The sequence below is a fragment of the Triticum aestivum genome, chromosome 3D (genome assembly GCF_018294505.1).
Source record: "Triticum aestivum cultivar Chinese Spring chromosome 3D, IWGSC CS RefSeq v2.1, whole genome shotgun sequence".
Taxonomy (NCBI): domain Eukaryota; kingdom Viridiplantae; phylum Streptophyta; class Magnoliopsida; order Poales; family Poaceae; genus Triticum; species Triticum aestivum.
The window spans coordinates 265,242,869-265,265,753 of record NC_057802.1 but is presented as its reverse complement, the minus strand read 5'-3'; the positions used below and the strand labels follow the sequence as shown (position 1 = coordinate 265,265,753).

The window sequence follows — 22,885 nt, the reverse complement described above, 5'->3', positions numbered from 1 at the left end:
GCCATTGTCTTGTCCAAAGGAGGAGCGAAGTTGTTGAGGATCAGGGCGTCATCGTCCACGAGACCTAGCATTAGAAGACACAATAAAGGTAGAGGCTAAGTTGTTAGAATGAGGGATGGCCTCACATGACCTATCAACTACTTCACTCTCTCAATATGGTGGCTCACTCCCTCCCTCAAGGTTGGTGCACTCAGTCACATATGGTGGAGTCACACATCTAACTCATGTGATGGTGGTAGCTCTCACATGGAAACTGGAGCATCTAATCAAACATAGGGGTGGTAGTGAACTCTATTGCTCTCTCAAAGTGGAATGCACTCAATCTCACATATGGTGGAATGGCTCTCATCCTCACATGGGATTTGGTCCATCTTGTAGAACTTGGAGCTTGGAGTAGCATTGGCGCACACGTCTCCATAGTCATCATACACTGCCGTGGTTGAAGGGAAATTCCGATGCTCAACCATCTCATCACCTTAACCCATAGATGAAGGCCATGTGGTGTGGCTCATCATCATTTGCCTCCATGACCGAAGGGAATATCCCATGGGCGGCCATCTGGGCACTTCCGAAGATGGAATGGTCACCCTTGTAGTTGGTGGTCGACGTGATGTAGTCGTCGGAGCTTCTTGTAGGTGATTGTGTCGATGTCGGTGTGATCTTGAAGAGGATGGTAGCTCAGAAGCATGCGCACTTGAGCATCGTCATGAAGATGATGTTGAAGATGTGGACGACTTGCATTTGTTGAGCATGTTTTTGATGAGCTCAATTTGTGCGTCCATCTTGGCGCCGATGTAATCCCACATGGCATCGAAGTGGTTCTTGTTGGTGTAGATTGGAGGTGATGTGCCTTCCCTATCCATATTAACACACTAGCTAGGTATGAATGGAAGAAATGAACAATACCAAAGTTACCTCTTTTCGATATTGTATATGGGTCAAGGGATCTCACAATTGACAATATGAAATGAGTGCACTTGGTAATGGACCTTGTCCAATCTCACGCCTACACAATAGGCTTATAGTGGAGCTTGGTAGGGATTAGTGGCACGAAATCAAGCAATTTGAAGTCCCAAGATATGTAAAAGTTGGAAGAAAACCACAACGAACTCAAAATGCTATGCAAGTTTTCACAAAAGATATAGAGGCAAAAGGAAGCTCACACGCCAAGATAATGGGGCTTGTGTAGCCAAAGAAATGAGCATACAAGATTTACCTAACAAAGATTAAGCTCGTGTTGGACAAACACAAGGAGATAGCTTGGTTGTGCGATAGAACTTGGCACCAAATCCTACAAGACAAGTGTAACATTTTCCTATCAAATGTATCCTTGGTACAAGTATCTTTGTTGCACAACTCTTTTGCTTATAAGCTCTTTCGTGACTATTGCTTTTTTTGCCCCTTTTCTTCCTTCCACCACTTCCATTGGGCCTTCACCAAATATGCACGACAAGTATCACAATATGATGCATGAGAGTCACTAAGGTGCTCAAGTTCACCAGGCCCGACAACACTTGGATAGCTAGTCTCAATGGGTGTAAAGGTATGCTCAACTAATGGTGGGGCTATCAAGGGTAATGGCAGGGGAAGATAAGTATGTGTTACAATGGATACCTTTGTCAACGCAATACCTTCGTCAAGGCTTGAGGTTAACTGACCTTGCTTCCATTGTTGGTGTCAAAAGTATGGATGGTTGAAGTCGTTGGTGAGCTTGTTGGTTCCTTTACTCGATGGAGAGGTACCAGCTTTCCTTGGTGAGGATCCCCAAGGTCGAAACCGACGAAGATGCACGATTTTGAGTCATCATGGTCGAAGGCCTAGGCGAAGATGCCAATCTGCCAACAATTGGTTCGAAGCAAATGATGTGGAAACCTAAATGATGACCTTGGGCACATGGATAGCTTCAAAACGAGCCCAAGACCGCTCAAATCGAAGTCCAGAATCAACACTGGCAAGTGTGACCGCACAATGCCACACCGGCAAGAACCACAACCAATAGTGCAAAGAGAGTCAAGCTGGGGCCAGATAGCAAAGCTTTGTGTGTAGAACTCATCAATAGTGGAGTCACCCCGCTGAGGAGCATGCTCTTGGCGAACCACAAACATGTATAAGGCATCACCAAAAGGCTTATAGCGCTGGCAAAGAGAGCCCACATTTCAAAGACGTAATAAGGCCCATAAAATCAGAAGCAAACTGAGGCAACACACTAGATGTGAGAACATCCGCAGCACGAGCCTCATCATCTTGAGTGTAACTGTGTAAGAAGACAGAGCATCCTACTAACTACTAAGTGGGAAGAACCTCCTCATAGGCCAAGACTTGCTGTTCATAAGCATGAATTGCAGCATCATTAACAACCTTAGCTGCATCCTCATTAGTAGCCTGAGAAGCATCTGCAACAAGAGCCGGTGGTGTCGGCGGGGTAGCAGCAACAGGAGGAACCGGTTGTGGTGGCTAGGGGACCTCGCCGGACAGAATGCCCCGAAGACGAATGCCACGCATATGAATGTGCATAAAGGCAATGGACTCGATGTAATTAGTACCATAAAAAAATCACCGGGCATCGAGGAATGGCGACATAGCCCGATGACGAAGACATTGGATCTTTTTTTATCTTATTTTTTCTTTTCACGGAGAACCGACACCCAAGTCAATATAGGCAACCAAACCGTGTCCCAAATCAACCGCTCGATCCGGCGACGGACCAACTTGGGCAGGGTCCAGACCAGCGGGTCAGCGCAGGATGCTGCTAGGCGGGCGGACCAATCGGGCGGCAACGCGATCGAGTCAAACAGGACGGGTGCCTGCGTCAACGAATCGAGGTAGGGAAGGGAGCCGGGTGGCTGATCCAGCGGGCGTTGGTGTGCTTCAGCTGATCCAACAAGAAGACGTGGGCGAGCTAAGCAAGTTAGGCGGGTGTTGACCGCAAGCCTATCTAGTGGGCGCCATGCGGCAGTCGTGTTGATGGGCGGCGGTTGAAGGTCGAGATACGACGGCCTTCACGGGAAACGGCGGTGGGGAGACGTGGTGGGTGAAGTGGGCAACAACAGCCGTAACCGCAATGGTGGGGAAGTGGAAGGAGCGAAGATCGGCAAGAGATGACGACGGCGTGATGGAAGATTCAAGCATGAGTTGTGCGTGCACAAAAATTAACGTAGGCTCTAATACCATGTTAGGAAATATGTAACTTGTATTTCCTGGGGGTCAACAACTTTCATCGTACTCTGCTCTTCAAAGAGCAACTCTTCTCAAAATCTCAAGAAAAAAGGTGCTGACTTGGATTCCCATTCTAAGGATTCTTGTGGTTCCGGGAATCCGGTTACAGTAGAACCATGAATGGGGAGCTCTCCCCTTTTTCCGCCAAAATTAAAATTTGCTCCTGCTACTCAGCCTAGAGCCTTGAGCATTATACAAGGACGTGCCGTCGGAGGAACTGCCACGACATGGGCATTCTTCTTAGAGAGAATTATTGCAGTAGGATAGTGGTTAGGTATATTTCTAGGTTTTCACAGTTTTGGCCTGTACTTTCATAATGATACCATGTGTGCTTTAGACCGTCCACAAGATATGTTTTCGGATGTCTATAGGGTAAATACATCCTACCACCCGGTGGTAGTTACCCCACATGTCTCATATACTATCATGTAGTAGTATATATACTACTTTATCATTCTACATATATTAATATACTATATCTAAGATATTTCAAAGCAAGTTACACGAAAAAATTGCATATGAGCCCATAGGTTTTGTTATATTTGTGAAATACCTACATATTTGTACGTGAAAAAGAGTATGCTCAAAATATGGTACATACTACCTAAAAAGTAGTATATATACTACCTAAACATTGTTATATACTACATACTACACGTATATACTCTCGGTTTTGACAGATAATACATACACGGGCGTAGAGTGCTAGCCCTTCGTTACTGTAGCAAACAGTGCCACACTGTAGCTACAGTGTTCACTGTACTGACGAAGCTGGGCCTGGGTCGTGGGGAAATCCTAGCTACAGCACTGACTACATAGAACATACAAAACACAAGTGGTGGTAACTACCACTGGTGGTAGGAAACATTTGTCATACATACATACATACATACATACATACATACATACATATATATATATATATATATATAGAGAGAGAGAGAGAGAGAGAGAGAGAGAGAGAGAGACACACACACGGATAGGCGGTAAATATGCAGAAAACCCCTTACAATGGGGAAAATATACAGGCTGAGCATGATATAACTCTAAAAGTATTGGCTATCATGTGCCACAGGAGTCAGGACTCAACATCACCATTTTGTCGGATCTTTTAAAATACTTTAGATAGAAGTGTGGCTAGTAACTGGCCATGGTTTTATTTTTTGGAGGACTATTTCTTTCCTGTTTGCTTGCTTGTAATTCACTTTTTTGCCAACTTACAGCCACTTCATCAAGAATTATACAGCATGCATCCTTCGGCTTTCTTCTTACCAACATTCCTTGAAGCAGTAAGAACCAATACAGAAGAAAGCATTGCAAGTATAATGACTGAACCAATTCCTGGTGTTTTTTCATTTGCTATGTTACAGCCCAACTTTTGTGACATGCTATTGGAGGAGGTATGGTAAAGTAATTAACACCCAATTTAGCTCTTATGAAGGCTTTTGCTACAATGTGAAAGCAATTATTTACACCTTTGTAGGTAGAGAACTTTGAAAAGTGGGTTCATGCAATGAAATTTAAGATAATGAGGCCTAATACAATGAATAAGTATGGTGCTGTCCTTGATGATTTTGGCCTGGAAGCTATGCTGAATCAGTTCATGGAGGAGTTCATAGCTCCAATTTCTAAAGGTTATTTGATTTATTGCTGTACTGTTGTAGATAGGAAGAATCACTATTGGTTTAATTGTTTCAGCATACCTTCCCTTCCACATTAATATTATGTTCTTTGTGTCAACCTTCAGTTTTTTACCCTGAGGTTGGTGGAGGAACATTGGACTCTCATCATGCTTTTGTTGTTGAATATGGGAAAGACAGAGATGTTGAACTAGGTAAAGTTACCATTGTTTTTTTCCAAGGATGCCGCCAGAAAATTTTGAAGTTCTCTGTTCTTGAATTGTGCATGTCTGGATGGGTGCCTTTTAGAGGGATACTCGTGCTGTAAAATAAGTAGGGTTACTATCTGTGCCCGCCCCCGCCCCCCGCTCTTTATATTGAGGATAGCACATGCGGCAACCTCTTGGGCCTTCTTTCAACTCATATATCTGTTTGAACAAAGTAAAGCCACATATTAGATCTATATGTGGAAGACACTCATAGTGGGACGCGGCTAATCTGCACCCGAGCTCAAATGAGCTCGGGTGAACAGTAAAATCGAAAAAAATTCGAAAATATTCAAAAAATTCCAAATTTTTTTTGAGAGAAACATTGACAAAAGTTCTAAGTGCCTGCAAAAATTTGTCATGAAATCACATTCCTATAAGGCGTGGCAAAAAAAACAAAAACAGTACTCTGAAAAAGCTACTTTCAAACGCATTTTGAAGCACTGAATTTGTTTTTTTTGCCACGCCTTACAGGAATGTGATTTCATGATGAATTTTTGCAGGCACTTAGAACTTTTGTCAATGTTTCTCTCAAAAAAAATTTGGAATTTTTTGAATTTTTTTTGATTTTACTGTTCATGCGGGAGCATATGAGCTCGGGTGCAGAATGGACTTTTCGCTCATAGTGGCTCTTTCTACCAAACGTGAAGGACATAGCTTATTTGGTTAATGTGGACTGATACAATCTTGCTGTGGTACTATTGATTTTTAGTTTTACCATCGTGATGATCATGGTCTGCAAGAAGTGTATATATCCACTATAAAAACTGGTGCTCTTAAACTGGCCATAGCTGTCTTGTGATTTTCTGTTTCCTGCCTAGTGTACCAGTGACTCTCATTTGTCTTAGAATAGAAGCTCGTTTTCATGTCAACTCCATATTCCACACCCTAAGTGTGTCTTTTTTCATCTCCCTCTCTTATATTATAGTGGTGATGTTCTAGTATTTGTTTCATATTTTTTGAGAACTTTTGAACTGTCGAAACTTTATCAAGCCTTAACGGGTTTTCCAGACAACATTGATACACACAATTGTACATATATAGGAGGATTTTCTATCAATAGTTACCACATAACCTGTTTAAGAATTCAAGATTGTAGAAGTTCCCAAAATCATGACAAAAATACTATGACACTAGGACTATAATGTAAGATGATCTAATGGATTGATTGAAAAACCACGACTTCCTGTGACCTGGACAGAAAAACAAAAACAAATAGTTGAGTTCATATATATGTCGAACTGAGCTGAAATGATTGTAATTTTTGCCGAGGGCACATAAAGTCATATTTTCCCAATCACTCCGTTGGATCATCTTATATCATAATGGTGATGTTCTAGCCTTAACGGGTTCTGCAGACAACATTGATACACACAATTTTACCTTGTAGTATGCCTTGTATGATCCAACATTATGGCAAGGTGACCTTTTTTGTTTGATAATTTTCAAATCAATTAGTATGCTCTGTTATTCTGTGCTCGTTTCTTTGAAAATATATGATGTACTTTTGGTTCACAAGCATAGCTGCCTGCATAATTGCATAGGGTGTATCTGATATTCTAGCGCAAAATAAGTGCGTTGGTCCCTCTATACCCCACTATATTTCCTACATGCATCTTCGAATACAACACTTAAGATATAATAATTAGGGGTATTGGGTCACTTTCAACGTTCTCTTGGTTTATGCGCAAGAGAAAATATGCCCTGATTTTTGGAAAGGAGAGCTGTAATTACCAGAACTTTCATTCCTTCTATTTTTCTCTACTTACATTTTTTTTGGTCACTTCTCGTGTGACACTTTCTGCAAGACAAGTCCATCTGCTTTGCCACCTCTTTAGTGCCTAGAGATACCATCTAAGCAAGTCAAATATTTGTTTCTCTGTTGGCTTAAACTGGCTTACGAAGCCTTTTATCCCAAACAAGTTGGGGTAGGCTAGATATGAATCCCTTTCACGAGGACTTCCCAGGAGGTCACCCATCCTAGTACTACTCTCGTCCAAATGGGTTTCATACCCAAAAGACTGGCTAGTTTTTACGTTGGCTCGCCAAGCCTATCACAACCCTTAGATATGAAACCCTTTCACGAGGACTTCCCAGGAGGTCACCCATCCTAGTACTACTCTCGCTCAAATGGGTTTCATACCTATGGGACTGGCTAGTTTTTACGTTGGCTCGCCAAGCCTATCACAACCCTCCTCCTTTACCCGGGCTTGGGACCGGCTATGCCTAGAAGACATAGGCGGAGTTATTTGTTTCTCTGTTGTAAGCTATTAATACTCGGACTTGCAGGTTTCCATGTTGATGATTCTGAGGTCACATTAAATGTTTGCCTTGGCAAGCAATTCTCAGGCGGTGAATTATACTTTCGTGGCATTCGTTGCGAGAATCATGTGAACTCAGAAACACAGCACGAGGTACATGGTGTTTGGTAACTACTGTGAACTAACACAATTATTGTATTTCTTCTTTTAAGATTTATATGGTTCTCATTTGTTTGTCCATGTGCCCATGCATGCTGGGTTTTGCCATCTTTGTTGATACTGATTAACTTGAATGCATTACTTCTAAAATTCTCGCGCATGGAATTTGACATCAGCTGTTGGCAAGATAGGGATGTTGAGCTGTTCACATCAGTTATACAGTACCTGCAAATCAATATAGTTCATACTTTACCTTTTTTCAAAGAAATAATTATCAAGTATAGGAGGAAGCAATTTCAACCAAGTATTCCCATGCCTGATCTTGGCTGCAGGAAATGTATGATTACTCTCATGTTCCTGGACGAGCTGTACTTCACCGTGGCCGTCATAGACATGGTGCTAGACCGACATCATCAGGGCTCAGAATGAATCTGCTTTTGTGGTGCAGAAGGTATTCAAATCTCTCCTTGCAATTTCAATTTTGTCCCAAGATTTCTCAGTGGCCTATTTTTGCATCCGGACATGTCCACTCTCTCTAGCCTTCATCGCCATAGTTAAATAATTTGCCATACATGCATTTATATACTGTGTTATTATCGTACTTCCCCACTATGATATTTTTTTAATGTTCATATCTTAATGGTTTTGTGGGTTACTTATATTTTTTATTCCTTTTTGTATTTATGTTGCTTGTATTTGAGTTATGCAACTTTCCGTTGTTGCCAAGAGTTCATAGCCGTAAGACTTGAGCATTTATTTGGTTAAAGCAATTTCATTATTAGGATTTGTGCGCTAATCTCAAGCCTCTTTAACAAGCCTAATATTGAAATAGCAACTTAACATATTCCATGGCCTCTAGCCAATATAGCATGTACATGAGAAGTAGTAAGATAGGAAACCGTATTGAATAGGAAATACATAAGAGAGCATACAAGACTACCTTCAACTGAAACTAATGTTGAAAAAGTGGATAGACAAAAAAATCTGGAGAAGCTCCAGGGAAAGACCGAGCATAGAAGGGACATGGTTCATCAAAAAGAATATACCCTCAGAAACCGACATCTATAGGCCAACATGACAATAACAATGATATTCCTTATGCTCAGTACTGTAGCATATACAAACACTCTCAACAGACTGAGTGGTCAGCATAGTGTGCTCACAGGGTGCTACAATCACATGCATAGCACACACAATCAAAGAGCTGAAGCCTAGACTAAACAGGTATGCTGCTACAAAGATTCTTAGAGCAGGAGAAGGCTGAATATTAGTCAAGTTGGCAGTAGAAATGGCCCAAGCCCCAGTCTGAAAAAGAGGTGGAACAGCAGAAGCAACCATTAGAGCAAGAAGATGACGCGTACCTGAGCATGAGGACCAGGGCAAGGAACTGAGAAAGGGTGCCCTGCACAGAATGACAGCGACAAAGTGGTCTACGTAAATTGCATCCTCCAGAATCAACAAGAAAAGCAGGAATAGTGGCAATTTTTAATCGTGTACGGATCATTGTGGTGGAACTCCTGTAGATAGATAATATCTCACTAGGGAAGACATGAACACACACACACATGGTGAGAAAAATCGTCTGAGTATATACAAAGCAGAAGTGAAGTAGCACCAAATTTAGATAATAAGGGAAGCAGATGCTTTTAGGTCATTAATAGGATGTAAAACAAAATTGGTTCCATTTGACCCTGTGGCATGTCGTATAACTGTTGCATGTCTACCGCGTGCTCAGATGGTTGTTGAAATGAGAACCCAGCAGCTTTCCGTGTATGCATGAAGTATTTTAACATTGCTGTTACTTTTAGGACGTGTTTCGGAGTTTTTCATCCGTCATCTGATTACAGCGTCAATGCATACCGATACATCTGTTTGGCAAACATTGTCTTGTAAACAATACCCTGTAAACTGATCCGGCACTATTCACGGGCTATTCTGCCCGAGCACCCCCCCCCCCCCCCCCCCCCCATCGGTTCCCGTTACCGCAACGAAGCTCTCTCTCTCTCTCTCCCTGCAGATTTCCAGCGAGTGCTCCCTCCCCCGTCCCATCTGCCCCGATCTTCTCCGTTGACCCTCCTACTCTCCTGTGGCGAGCAGCAGCGTCTTCTTCTACCCGAATCTCCTCTGCAATCTGCTTACTCCATGGATCCCCTCTGCCGCCGATCTTCTCTGTCGACCCTCCTCCAATGAGGAGCAGCACGAGCACCCGCACTGTTCTCCGTTTTTGTCACTCGAAGTGCTTGTTGCGAGCAGCCCAGCCATGCGAGGACCAACCAGCGGCCCGCCTGTTCCCTGCAGCCCCATGGGCCTTCCGTGCGCCATTACCGATACATGTGTCGAGCCAAACAGATTTCAGTTTTTACCAATACAGTTAACAGTGCCGCTGTAATCTGATTACCTTTACGTTTACATTACCTTTTCCCAACCAAACACATCCTTAGTTATTACAATTTAATGTTACTAACAGGAGTCTACACAGCTGAATTATTGCTTCTTTTGTTCAGCTCCGTGTTCAGGGAGATGAAGAAATACCAGATGGATTTTTCTAGCTGGTGCGGTGAGTGCCAGCGTGAAAAGAGAGAGAGGCAGATTCAGTGCGTCAAAGCGACCAAGTTGGTAAACTACTCTTTAGAACACTCGTACGCTGTCCATTTGGCAGCTAACATTCTGTTATTAGCTTCTAACACATTTCTGCTTTACTTCCGAACAGGCATTTCTTAGGGGTGCTGGAGGGGCAATGATTTAAGTCATATTTACTGCATGTATTTTATGCAATCCTGTATTATATTAAACATCCTTTGATCATTTGGAAACATCTAGTATAATTGTTGTCAAATTTCCAGCTCGTATGTTTGTCAGTGTCATTGCATCTTATGTAAATCTGAACTTTCCTGCTGCATTGCCACATAAGCAATGGGTTTAACTTTTATAGTGTTTCAGTTTTACTGGTGTATAAAGCATGAGTAATGCTAGAGTTACAGAACCCCCTTCTATGTATTCTACGGATTCTAGTTAGGTGTCTGTTTCATATTTGGAGATTAAAGGGGAGGAGGGGCCACCCCCCCTTTAATATCCTCATATATACGTAATACGTCTAGGATTATTGGTAAATCATCTATAGCAACAAGATAAAAAATATCTATGGGTCGGATACAAAGCAAGGTGTGTACTCGTGTGAGGAATTGTTTGTTTCCACTGTAGCTGTGACAAAATGACTTCTGTGATGAAGGTTGGTTATTTGGTAACGTAGGTATGGGAGTGTCGAGATCGTTGTAAAAAGAGAGCAAATTTACTTTGTAGTCATATCTTCAGTCCATATAATTAGAGTGGTGGTACAATCTAAAGAGACATATAACTAAATAAAGAGAACAAAAGGATTTGGTAGTAGTATTCTGTATGTATAATTAAATTTTTATACATATATCCTTTTATATATATATACATATACAATTCTATCTAGTTTGCCGTGAGGTCATATAAGAGCATCTTCAACCACTTCCCTATTTTAGGGCATAACCGCTGTTTAGGGATCCTATCACGTGTAATGCTTTTCTTCAAAAACGGCATGACGTGTGCCAAATCAAATAGCTTAGACGAGTTTATGGAACAACTTATTGGTCCAAAAACTCTTTTGACATGTCCCAAATCACATAGCCCGCGTTGAATAGCATAGATGTGATTATGAAACAGCATATTTGTCCAAAACCTCCATGACATGTCCTAAATCACATAGTACGTGCTAAATAGCATAGACGTGATGCTTTCATCCAAAACAGTGTTTTTGTCCAAGACCATGACATGTCCCAGATGTCTTTTAGGGCTCATTCGGTTTGGAGGAAATCAAAATGTAGGAACTAGGAGTAGTATAGGAATTTGATATCGTTTCTACGCGTAAAATGAGTTTTGAGTGGATGTGTAATTTCCTTCAAAAACATAGGAAATGATTAGTATTCCTACGAAATTCCTGTACGCATTTCCTACAAACCGAATGCATATATAGGAAATTTTCCTCCGGAATCTTTGTTCCTATGTTTTTCCTACAAAAATCCTCCAAACCGAATGAGGCCTTAGAAAAGGAGGATCACCTCGTCCCTCTTCATCATGACATGTCCCCCTCCTAGATAACATGGCTCATGCTTTTCTGCGAAGAAGACATCTTCCATGCACGCATGTGGTAGTAGCTTTAAGAGGGAGTCTTTTGTGTTTGGTATATAAGCACTGAAGCTTTGTTGGATGGCAAATGAGCCATTGCAGATGTTGTCGATGGTATAGAAGCAATTTTCTCTACTATCTTCATAGTGGGTAGTGTTATATGTGTAATAACACGGAAAGCTTGATTTATTACTTTGTAGAGCCATTTTACATTGGGAACCGTTGTGTGATGGTAACATATTGTGTTACTTGATCTACATCTCTCATTAATTACTTGTCACATCATATTTTTTGCCTACATGGTATGCATTGTACTACTTATGTTGCTCCTACTATGAGGAGACTTATTCTCCTCTTAGAGAGGTGCAATCATGAATAAAGTTAGCCGTACAAGAATCATCATTCAAATCAACATGAGGGACGGAAGTAAGAGCCTTAACGGTAGTAGTTTTAAGTTGAGCATAAGATTCGGTGAGAGCAATGAGATCACGTTTGAATACCTTGTGATGTAGGTGGAAACCCGCGGCCCAATCTTTCACGAAATGGAGTGGGTCCTACGAAGAACATGAAGAACATGAGGGGAAACACGAGGGAAAACACGAGCGGAAACACTCAAATCAACGAGAACAATCACACATGTGCTAGATCCATGAACATAAAGAGTGATAAAGATCCAAACGCAACAAAGGGCGATACACGAGGCGGTAGTTCTTCTCCGTGAGGAGGTCTTGAGGGGTCTTCCCGTGAGGGGTCTTGAATCCACTTGGGGGATCTTCTCTGTAGAGGTCGTGAACTCCGATGGAGAAGGTATCAAGCGGATGAGCAAAGCTCTATCTCTCAAATGAGCTAATCCTTTTGCTAACCCTAGAAGGAGGGAGGATGAGTATATATAGTCTAAGTGGACGAAGGGATACATGGGCCTCGGCCCAACACGCGGTGCACGCACAGTGATGAGGACATGACTACCTTGGATACGACCAAAAATATTGCATACATGCATATTTATCAGGTGATTTGTAGTGCAAACTATTCAATAATCTATTTATGTTATTCAGAACAAAAATACTTCACACACTTTTGTGTTTTGTCTAATTGCAGGTGTATGGGATATTTGTACAATCCACATATGAAGATAGGGGGAAAGGAGAAGTTTAGGTTCTGTTCAAAAAGACCTCTCACGTCACTTTTGGGCCAAGAGAAGATAAAGTCAAGTCTCTCACGTTCTGGATTCAGATTCGGACTGCACGGACATACCTGACTCAAAACGCCAACAACTTTTTCATACGGACTCCGAATTGGGTGATTCTTTTTTGTTGGAAAGTAGATTTCGTCCTCTTTCCAACCCAATTGGATTCACCTTTAAATTCGTCCGGAGCGTTGAGATATGGACGAAACAATCTGACGCTGCAGCAGAATCCGAGTCAAACAACAAGTCCAAAGGTGTTGCATCACCTCCACTTGGGCCCATGAGCCTTGTACGACCTAGGGTTGGTTTTAGGCTGCCTTGGGACGTCCTCCCACCTCCTTGGCCGCCACCCCTTGCTCCTATATAAGTAGATCCATCTAGTAGCTTTTTCCTTGGGATTTGTTTAGTTAAAAGTTAGCCATTGCAACTTCGTGTACTTCGTTTGTGTCCAACGACCAGACCAAGACCGCTTACGGATCCCCACCTTTATCAATACTTCATCTATATTCGCAATATTCAGATTGCATTATCATATTCTTGTTTGTTCTTCGATTGCGTGCAGGAATAGACCTTCGTGGTCAGGCTGATCGTGCTTCCGGCATCGTCAGTAACCTCAGGAGATTGGTTTAGCAATTGCTAAGGCGCAACGTCGTGCACGTTTGTAGTCGGATCGTCAAAGTCGTCTCCACCAAATCGATAGTTATCATCTCATCGAAAGATCGGGACACCCTCGCCTTTATCAAGTGGTATCAGTTTTCAGGTTGCTCGGTGAGAATTTCCAGTTATCCCTAAATTAGATTTATTTTCTTACCTATTGTCCAAGAAAAAGCCATAAAAAAGTTAGATCTATTCATCATTTGTCCTAGCCAGTCTGAGCCTTTGCAATTTTCTTTTCATTGTTTGCATTATTGAATTATCGGTTGCATCGTCGTGTCGAGTTGTTGGTCTTAGTGTCTAGTTCGTTTAGAGTTTCGAGTTCTGTTCACATAAGTCACGTCGCCGCTGCATCGTTATCCCTTCCGCTGTCCACCATCCATCCATCAATTTCCACCACGTGCTACCCATCGTTCATTGTCATAATCATAGTTCAAATCGTTCACATCTTTGCTTGATCCAATCTGCATCTTATCTAGTTTGTTTTGGAAAGAGGGAGAGAGAAAAAAAAGAGACAGAAAAAAAGAGAAAAAAGTAAAAAAAAAGAGTCAGAGAAAAAAAGGAGAAAGGAAAAGTGTCAGGAAAAAAAAGAGAGAAAAAAACAAAATTCGAATCTATCTAGACTCAATCTCGTAGTTGAATTCGGATTGGAATCTGTTTTGTACACTGATCAGTAAAACAGGCGTAACTTCCTCATAGAAGTCCGTTTTGGCTCCGCGAGTACTCAAATGAAAGCTAGCGACAAGCCGCATCTAAATAGTTACAAAAGTTAGTTCAATATTAGAAACCTCAAAATCGGCTTCTAAATAGGTGTTTTTGCCCTCCGAAGTTCACGAACAGAGCTTGTTTCAGTTTTTCAAGCCAGTTTCAATTTTTTTTGACTCCTCGTATCAACTCGGAATTGAGCGATTCTTTTTGCATTGGAAAGCTTGAGTTAGTAGCATTCTTTGAAAAAAGTTATCAAAAAATTGGCTCAAACTTTTCAAGAGGAAAGTTGGAGAGAGAGTTGTTGTATATCCTGCTTGGCAGTTGTTTTTCATCATTATCTTTACTGCCGTTGTGATCTTCACTTATATCTTGCTGTCCAGAGCTACTTAGTATCCTTCATTGATGCTAGTTGTGCTACGTCGTGATCTCATTAGTGTTCTAGGCTCGCGTCTCTAGTCCGGTCTAGCCTAGGACCAACACAGTACCGTCGTTGAGCGTTTATTCAACATTGCATCTTTGAATTGATTATTGTTAATCTTTTGCTACCATATATAGCCAACCCAGCTCCACATATTTCTATACCGTGTATACGTACGTTCCCCTGGCAATCGCTTTACACAATCTTCGGAGTTATTTGACACCGCTGGTTGCCTGTCACCACCTGCCGCATGGTAAGAACTTGTAAGATATTGATATTTGCTTTACTGTGAGCACTTTACAACCACATCCTAGTAGTTCATAGGAACATTATTCTCAAATTTTGTTTCTTGTTTCTACTAATCATGACAGGTTCCTGAGGTAGAAGTTCTTGGACGACGGACACATCATCACCATCACGAGAGTTGGGACAACACACACAAGCACATGGTCAGGTTATCTCTTTATCGTCATTTGAGGGTAGATTTAATCCTGCTATTTATCTAGATTGGGAGCTTGAAGTAGAACAAGTTTTTAGTCACCATGACTTTTCTGAACTTGAGCGAGTACGAGCTGCCACTAGAGCATTTACTGGTTTTGCTTCTGTTTGGTGGAGTGTGCATTGTAAGAAAAACATTGATAACCAACCCACAACTTGGAAAGATTTGAAAGATGTAATGAGACCACAATTTTTCCCTCCTTACTATCGTCGTGAATTGCTTGGCAAATTTGAACAATTTAAACAAGGCAACAACACTGTTCATGCTTACTACCAAGAGTTCAAATCTTATATGCATCATTGTGACATAGAAGAATCTGAGGATGATACAATGAATAGATTTTTTGGTGGTTTGAACCATGATATTCAGGCACGATTTCAGTATATTCCTCGTTGCATTACTGGTATGTATGTTCGTGCTTGTACCTTTGAGAGACAATTACAGGAGGATGCATTGGGTGACTACAACAACTACTATTCTAGTTCATGCTCACCACCACCGCTTGGTTCCTCCACCGTTGCACCTACTAGAGCAGCCACACCTCAGATTGTGAGCGCGACATCATCTCAAGAGTATGGTACATTGCCATCATCCGTACCTACATCAACTACATCTTTGCGACAAGGTAACTGTAAAGGTATTGATGATATAACTTCACATGAGAATGATGCATGCCTAGTTAACTTGAATACATCATGTGTTGAGTTACTTGTTGATTTGAGCGCATCACCTATTTTAGAGAATCATGTTACTGTCATGAATGCGTCATGTGATCAAACAACTGAAATACCAACAATTTTGAGTGCACCCAATGAATTAACTGTTGATGCAAAAGAACCAATGTTTAATTATTTCGATATGACCTCTAATCTTGGTGATGATTATGTGTCAAATGACTTATTGCATGTTTGCTTATTTAAGCATGTGGTAGCATGTAAATTTGATTCAAGTAAGGTTTATTCACCAATGTTGGGATGGTTTAATGATGAATATTGTCAATCTTTTCATATGAATAAGAGCTTCACTTATATGTGTAAACTGAGTTGCAATACTTTCATGCCTTCTACTTCTTGTGATAATATTTTGGCTTTATATTTTATTAACTATGAAAGTTACTCATGTATACATGTGTCATATGTGCAAAATCCACGGGAAGTAAAAAGGGATGACATATACATATACAACATGTACACCTTGTCTATTTTGTTAGCCACATTTCAGATTAAGCAACGCCGAGGACGGCTTTATTTTCAAAAAGGGGAGGATGATGAGGACATGACTACCTTGGATACGACCAAAAATATTGCATACATGCATATTTATCAGGTGATTTCTAGTGCAAACTATTCAATAATCTATTTATGTTATCCAGAACAAAAATACTTCACACACTTTTGTGTTTTGTCTAATTGCAGGTGTATGGGACATTTGTACAATCCACATATGAAGATAGGGGAAAAGGAGAAGTTTAGGTTCTGTTCAAAAAGACCTCTCACGTCACTTTTGGGCCAAGAGAAGATAGAGTCCAAGTCTCTCACGTTCTGGATTCAGATTCGGACTGCACAGACATACCTGACTCAAAACGCCAACAACTTTTTCATACGGACTCCGAATTGGGTGATTCTTTTTTGTTGGAAAGTAGATTTCGTCCTATTTCCAACCCAATTGGATTCACCTTTAAATTCGTCCAGAGCGTTGAGATATGGACGAAACAATCTGACGCTGCAGCAGAATCCGAGTCAAACAACAAGTCCAAAGGTGTTGCATCACCTCCACTTGGGCCCATGAGCCTTGTACGACCTAGGGTTGGTTTTAGGCTGCCTTGGGACGTCCTCCCACCTCCTTGGCCGCCACCCCTTGCTCCTATATAAGTAGATCCATCTAGTAGCTTTTTCCTTGGGATTTGTTTAGTTAAAAGTTAGCCATTGCAACTTCGTGTACTTCGTTTGTGTCCAACGACTAGACCAAGACCGCTTACGGATCCCCACCTTTATCAATACTTCATCTATATTCACAATATTCAGATTGCATTATCATATTCTTGTTTGTTCTTCGATTGCATGCAGGAATAGACCTTCGTGGTCAGGCTGATCGTGCTTCCGGCATCGTCAGTAACCTCAGGAGATTGGTTTAGCGATTGCTAAGGCGCAACGTCGTGCACGTTTGTAGTCGGATCGTCAAAGTCGTCTCCACCAAATCGATAGTTATCATCTCATCGAAAGACCGGGACACCATCGCCTCTATCACACAGGTGTCGGACATCCGACAACTACCGGACGTCCGGTGGCTCGTGAGGGTCCGGACGTCCGGTACTTGTCGGAAGTCCGACATTTTGGCTCGGGATGATCGGCGTTGGATTTCTGGCCCGGCGTCGGACGTCCTGGCGTCGGTTGTCCGGTATGCCTCGAGCTTCCGACGTTTTGGCTCGGACGCGCCTATGTCGGATTTCCGAAGGAGGTCGGTCGTCCGGTGGCTGGAGGGCGTCGGACGTCCGGTCCTTGTCGGTCGTCCATCCGCTGTAGCGTTCGCAGGTTGGGACTTTGGCTGGCTGGAGCTTCAGGTGTCGAACGTCCGACAAGTCTCGGTCGTCCGGTGGCTGGAGATTTTCTGGCAGCTTCTCTTCTTGTTCCTTGTACTTGGTGTCCTCACTGTCTTGTCCATTGGATGTAGTTGCTCCATGGCTATCCTCTAAGTACCTGATCATGCATAGGGTTTCCGCTTGAGGTAGTAACCATGTCTCATGTGAAGAAAGTGGTAGTTCGGAGAGGAGCGAGTTCACCTTATCTTCGATAGCCTTTGCTCGAGCTCTTGTCATTGGTCCAAGTGATGTCGTGGGAGACGCAGGTAGGTCCATGGGAATGACCAAAGGATGCTTCGCATTATCTCCCTCCCTGGGAAAGATCCGACCTCGGATCAAAATCCTCATCACCATGGGAGGGAGATCTTTGACGTTGAAGATATCGCTCACGGAGTACTTGTCACGTGGTAAGTCGATCTTGTACGCATTGTTGTTGTAGCGCTCGAGCACCTTGAAGGGTCCTTCGGCTCGTGGTCGTAGCTTGGACTTGCGTTCGTTGGGGAAGCGTTCCTTGCGAATGTGTAGCCATACAAGATCTCCAATGTTGAATATCATGGGTTGCTTGTTGATGTTTAGCTTGGTTGCGAGTCGTTGTACTTGACGCTCGATGGTGTGCCTTGTATCTTCATGCATCTTCTTGAGATAGTTCACTCGTGCACTCGCGTCCATGTTGATGCACTCTTGTAGTGGAAGAGGTAGAATGTCCAATGGGGACAACGGGTTGAAGCCGTAGACGACCTCGAAGGGGGGACTTGTCGGTAGTAGAGTGTCGTGCTCGATTGTAGGCGTACTCGGCGATGGGTAAACACTCTTCCCACTCCTTGATGTTCTTCTTGATCAACATGCATAGGAGGGTAGATAGCGTCCGGTTCGTGACCTCTGTTTGGCCGTCAGTTTGAGGATGGTATGCCGAAGAGAACAAAAGCTTGATTCCGAGCTTGGCGCATAAGGTCTTCCAAAAGTAGCTTAGGAACTTGACGTCGCGGTCCGAGACAATCATCTTTGGCACTTCGTGTAGGCGCAAGATTTCCCTACAAAAAAGATTCGCAACATGTGAAGCATCGTCTATCTTGTTGCATGGGATGAAATGAGCCATCTTAGAGAATCGGTCCACAACAACAAACACGAAATCTTTGCCATTTCGAGTTCTAGGCAAACCAAGTACAAAGTCCAAACTAATATCTTCCCATGGGTGATACGGAATAGGAAGTGGCATATAGAGACCATGGGATTGAGCTTTAGACTTAGCTTTGAGACATCTAGAGCATCGGTTGGTGAAGCGTGAGACGTCGCGGAACATATTGGGCCAAAAGTAGTTTTTGGAGAGCGTGGCAAATGTCTTGTCACGTCCTAAGTGTCCCATAAGTCCTCCATGAGATTCTTGCAAAAGTAACAAACGAAGAGAAGACTCGGGGATACATAGTTTGTTAGCTCTCATAAGAATACAAGATAATCATCTTTGATGTAATAGCGTTCCCAAGATGTATGTGTCAAACATTTGTCATATGGAATAGCAAAAGTAGGATCATGCGCATACAAGTCTTTTATGTGCTCAAAGCCAATGACATTCAATTCAAGTTAGGTAACAAGCATGCATCTATGGGAAAGCGCATCCGCCACAACGTTCTCTTTGCCTTTGATGTACTGGATGACATAAGGAAATGACTCAATGAATTCACTCCACTTAGGGTGATGCTTGTTCAACTTAGTTTGACCCTTAAGATACTTAAGTGTTTCATGATCGGTGTGGAGAATGAACTCATGAGGGCAGAGATATGCTCCCAAACATGCAAGACTCTAACTAAAGCATATAGTTCTTTGTCATAGATGGGGTAATTGAGTTGTGCTCCAGAAAGTTTTTCACTAAAGTAAGCTATGGGGCGCTTCTCTTGCATCAACACACCTCCTATGCCATAACCGCTAGCATCGCAATGTATTTCAAATGGTTTATCAAAGTTGGGTAATGCAAGCAAAGGGGCATGTGTAAGCAAATTCTTAAGCTCATTAAATGCGATATCTTGGGATGGTCCCCAAACAAATGGTGCATTTTTCTTACTCAAAGCATGTAAAGGGCATGGAATAGTGCTAAAGTCCTTAACGAATCTACGATAGAAGCCGGCTAAGCCAAGGAAACTTCGCACTTGTTGCAGGTTGGTTGGTTGAGGCCAAGTTTTAATAGCATTGATCTTAGATTCATCTACATGAACACCCTTAGAAGACACAACAAAACCAAGAAAACAAGCTTATCAACACCAAAAAGGAATTTGTCCATATTAGCATAAAGGCGCTCTTTTCTAAGAGTTTGCAAAACGGTCCTAAGATGGGTGACATGATCTTTGAGAGAGAATATCGTCAAAAGAGACCACAAGAAATACGCCAATGTAAGGGCGAAGAACAAAATGCATCACACGCATAAAGGTGCCGGGTGCTTCGGATAAACCCATTGGCATGACCAACCATTCATACAAGCCAAACTTGGTTTTAAAAGCGGTTTTCCATTCATCACATTCTTGGATGCGTACTTGATAGTATGCACTTTTAAGATCAATTTTAAAGAAAATTGTGGCTCCGCTAAGCTCATCTAGCATTTCGTCTAAGCATGGAATGGGGTAGCGATATCTAACAGTGATAGAATTGATAGGACGACAATCGGAACACATGCGATATGTACCATCTTTCTTGGGAACAAGGATTACCGGGACGACACAAGGGCTCAAGCTTTCTCGTACATGGCCATTGTCGATGAGTTGTTGTACTTGCCATTGAATCTCCCTGGTTTCCTCGGGATTGACGCGGTAGGGAGCGTTGTTAGGAAGGGGTGCTCCGGGTATGAGGTCGATGTGGTGTTCAATGCCTCGTAGTGGAGGTAGGCCCGGAGGTAACTTGTCGACGAATACATCTTGGAATTCCTGCAATAGAGAAGATAACACTAAAGGTGGATTGTGAGAGGTGTTAGTTTTAGGTGCCTCGTCCTTGCACAATGGGACATAGTGCATAACACTTGATTGGTTCTCACACACTTCTCTCAGCTCAGTTTTGGTAGCGAATAGCACTAGGTTTTTCTTGTCACTCATCGTGGAGACACTCAATTTTGGCTTTTGGCGCTCACTCTCTTTTTGGTGGTTCGCTCTCTCACTATTTTCTCCATGATGGTTGGTAGCTTGCTTGTCGGCGATCACTTGGCTTGGAGACATAGGTCGTAGCACGTACTGCTTCCCTTTCATCTTGAAGCTATAGTGATTGGTTCGCCCGTTGTGGATGATGCCGCAGTCAAATTGCCAAGGTCGTCCAAGTAGGAGGTCGCAAACGGACATAGGAACAACATCACACTCCAAAGTGTCTTCATATGCTCTGATCTTGAAGGAGACTTGGACCATGTGTTCCACTTGAATTGTGCTGGGGTCGCTAAGCCATTGGACCTTATAGGGATGCTGGTGCTTCATCTTGACCAATTGGAGCTTGGAGCATAGTTCTTCACTTGCCAAGTTATGGAAACTTCCTCCGTCGATGATGATCTTCACGAATCTTCCATTGATGCCCGCCTTTGTGTGGAAGATATGGCATCTTTGGTCTTGGTCTTGTTAATGTTGAAGAGTCAAGACCTTGGAGACAACAAGAGCGGGGCTCAAATCTTCGTCACAAAAAATTGGTCATCTTCATCTTCATTCACTTGCCGGTGCATAGCCACATTCTCAAGGGCTTCTGTTTCTCCTTCACTCATGGAGTCGTATGTACCGTCGTCGTTGAGAATCATGGTACGCTTGTTGGTACACTCGAAGGACTTGTAGCCTCGGCCGCCGCATGTGAAGCATTTGATGGAACTTGACTTGATGGTCTCATCCAATGGAGTTGTAGATGATGAAGCTCTCGGCTTGAAGTTGCTTGTAGTAGGAGGACGACTTGAGGTTGTCAAAGTTTTCTTGTAACTTGACTTGTCGCCGTTGCTTGTACAAGGTTTGGTTGAGGTTGAAGGTGTTGTAGCCATTGAAGCTCGATTGTATGAGCCATATGTCTTGGAAGAGTAGTTGACATACTTGAAGTCATCTTGCACTTGTTGCTCCACTTTAGTAGCTTGATGCACTAGCTCGATGAGGTTTGAGTAAGGTTAGAAGTCGGCGATTTTCTTGATAGGGTGATTGAGTCCATTCAAGGAACGTGCCATAGTTTGCTCATCATATTCCGTGCATTAGCTTGTATCATGGCAATCTCCATTTCCTTGTAGTACTCTTCAACGGTCTTTGTTCCTTGCTTGAGGAGTTGTAGTCGCTTGAAGAGGTCCCGGTTATAGTATGTTGGCACAAAGCACGCTCTCATGACATCCTTCATTTGATCCCAAGTTGTTATTGGTGGTTCACCTCTTGCTTCTCGACGCTCAATGACTTGCTCCCACCAAATGTGGACATAGTCTTGGAACTCAAGGGATGCCATGGCGATTTTCTTCTCTTCCTCATAGTTGTGCAAACGAAAGATCTTTTCAACCTTCAATGCCCATGAAAGGTACTCTTCGGGATCATTGCTTCCGGTGAACTTGAGTTTGCCATAGCGTTGCTCTTCATTGTGTTGGAGTCGAGGGTGATGACGTCCTTGACATGGAGGATTTTCGCCCTCAACTTGCTCTTGATGTGGAGGATTCCCATTGTCTTGTTGCTCTTGGCGAACTTATGGTTCTTATCGAGCTTGTGGAACTTGTCGGTGCAATCGTGCTTGATAGTTCCTCTCTTGAATTTCATCGCGAAGTGCTTCTTCTTGCTCGCGAGTATGTCGGTTGTGTGCGGCGACGACACGACTTGTGTCTTGGAGGGCCCGTTGCACCTCAAGTGCTTGAGCTTCTTGTCGTTGTTGTTGTTGACGAAGAGCTTCAGCATCTTGCTTGTCTTGGTGTTGGTGTGCTCGCTCTTCCTCTTGTTGGCGTAGGCGTTGCCATTCTTGTGCTTGCGCAAAGGTAGCTTGATTTTGACGATGTCGATGTTCTTGCGCTAGAAGTTGTTCTTGAGGATCGGTGTCGTGTAGAGGATTGCGGTTTGCTTGACGGTCTGACTGAAGGAAATATGCCCTAGAGGCAATAATAAAGTATTATTTATTTCCTTATATCATGATAAATGTTTATTATTCATGCTAGAATTGTATTAACCGGAAACATAATACATGTGTGAATACATAGACAAACAG

General features: G+C 42.6%; 1 protein-coding gene across 4 annotated transcripts in view; it reads left to right on the top strand.

Moving 5' to 3' along the window:
* LOC123078361 (2-oxoglutarate and iron-dependent oxygenase domain-containing protein CP2) overlaps positions 1-10,460 on the top strand; it is a 19,574-nt gene extending 9,114 nt beyond the window's left edge. The window contains exons 3-9 of one of the 4 annotated variants that reach the window (XR_006437385.1): positions 4,440-4,616; positions 4,700-4,850; positions 4,964-5,050; positions 7,391-7,529; positions 7,854-7,972; positions 10,026-10,133; positions 10,232-10,460. Coding sequence is in view for 2 of the 4 variants with exons in the window: in XM_044500842.1 (XP_044356777.1) it covers positions 4,440-4,616; positions 4,700-4,850; positions 4,964-5,050; positions 7,391-7,515; positions 7,854-7,972; positions 10,026-10,137; positions 10,232-10,267 (807 nt within the window). In the remaining 2 variants the exon portion in view is untranslated. Of the gene's footprint in view, positions 1-4,439; positions 4,617-4,699; positions 4,851-4,963; positions 5,051-7,390; positions 7,530-7,853; positions 7,973-10,025; positions 10,138-10,231 lie in introns of all 4 variants that reach the window. The other 3 variants (XR_006437384.1, XM_044500843.1, XM_044500842.1) reach the window with 3 other exon arrangements.
* The last annotated feature ends 12,425 nt before the right edge of the window (positions 10,461-22,885 follow it).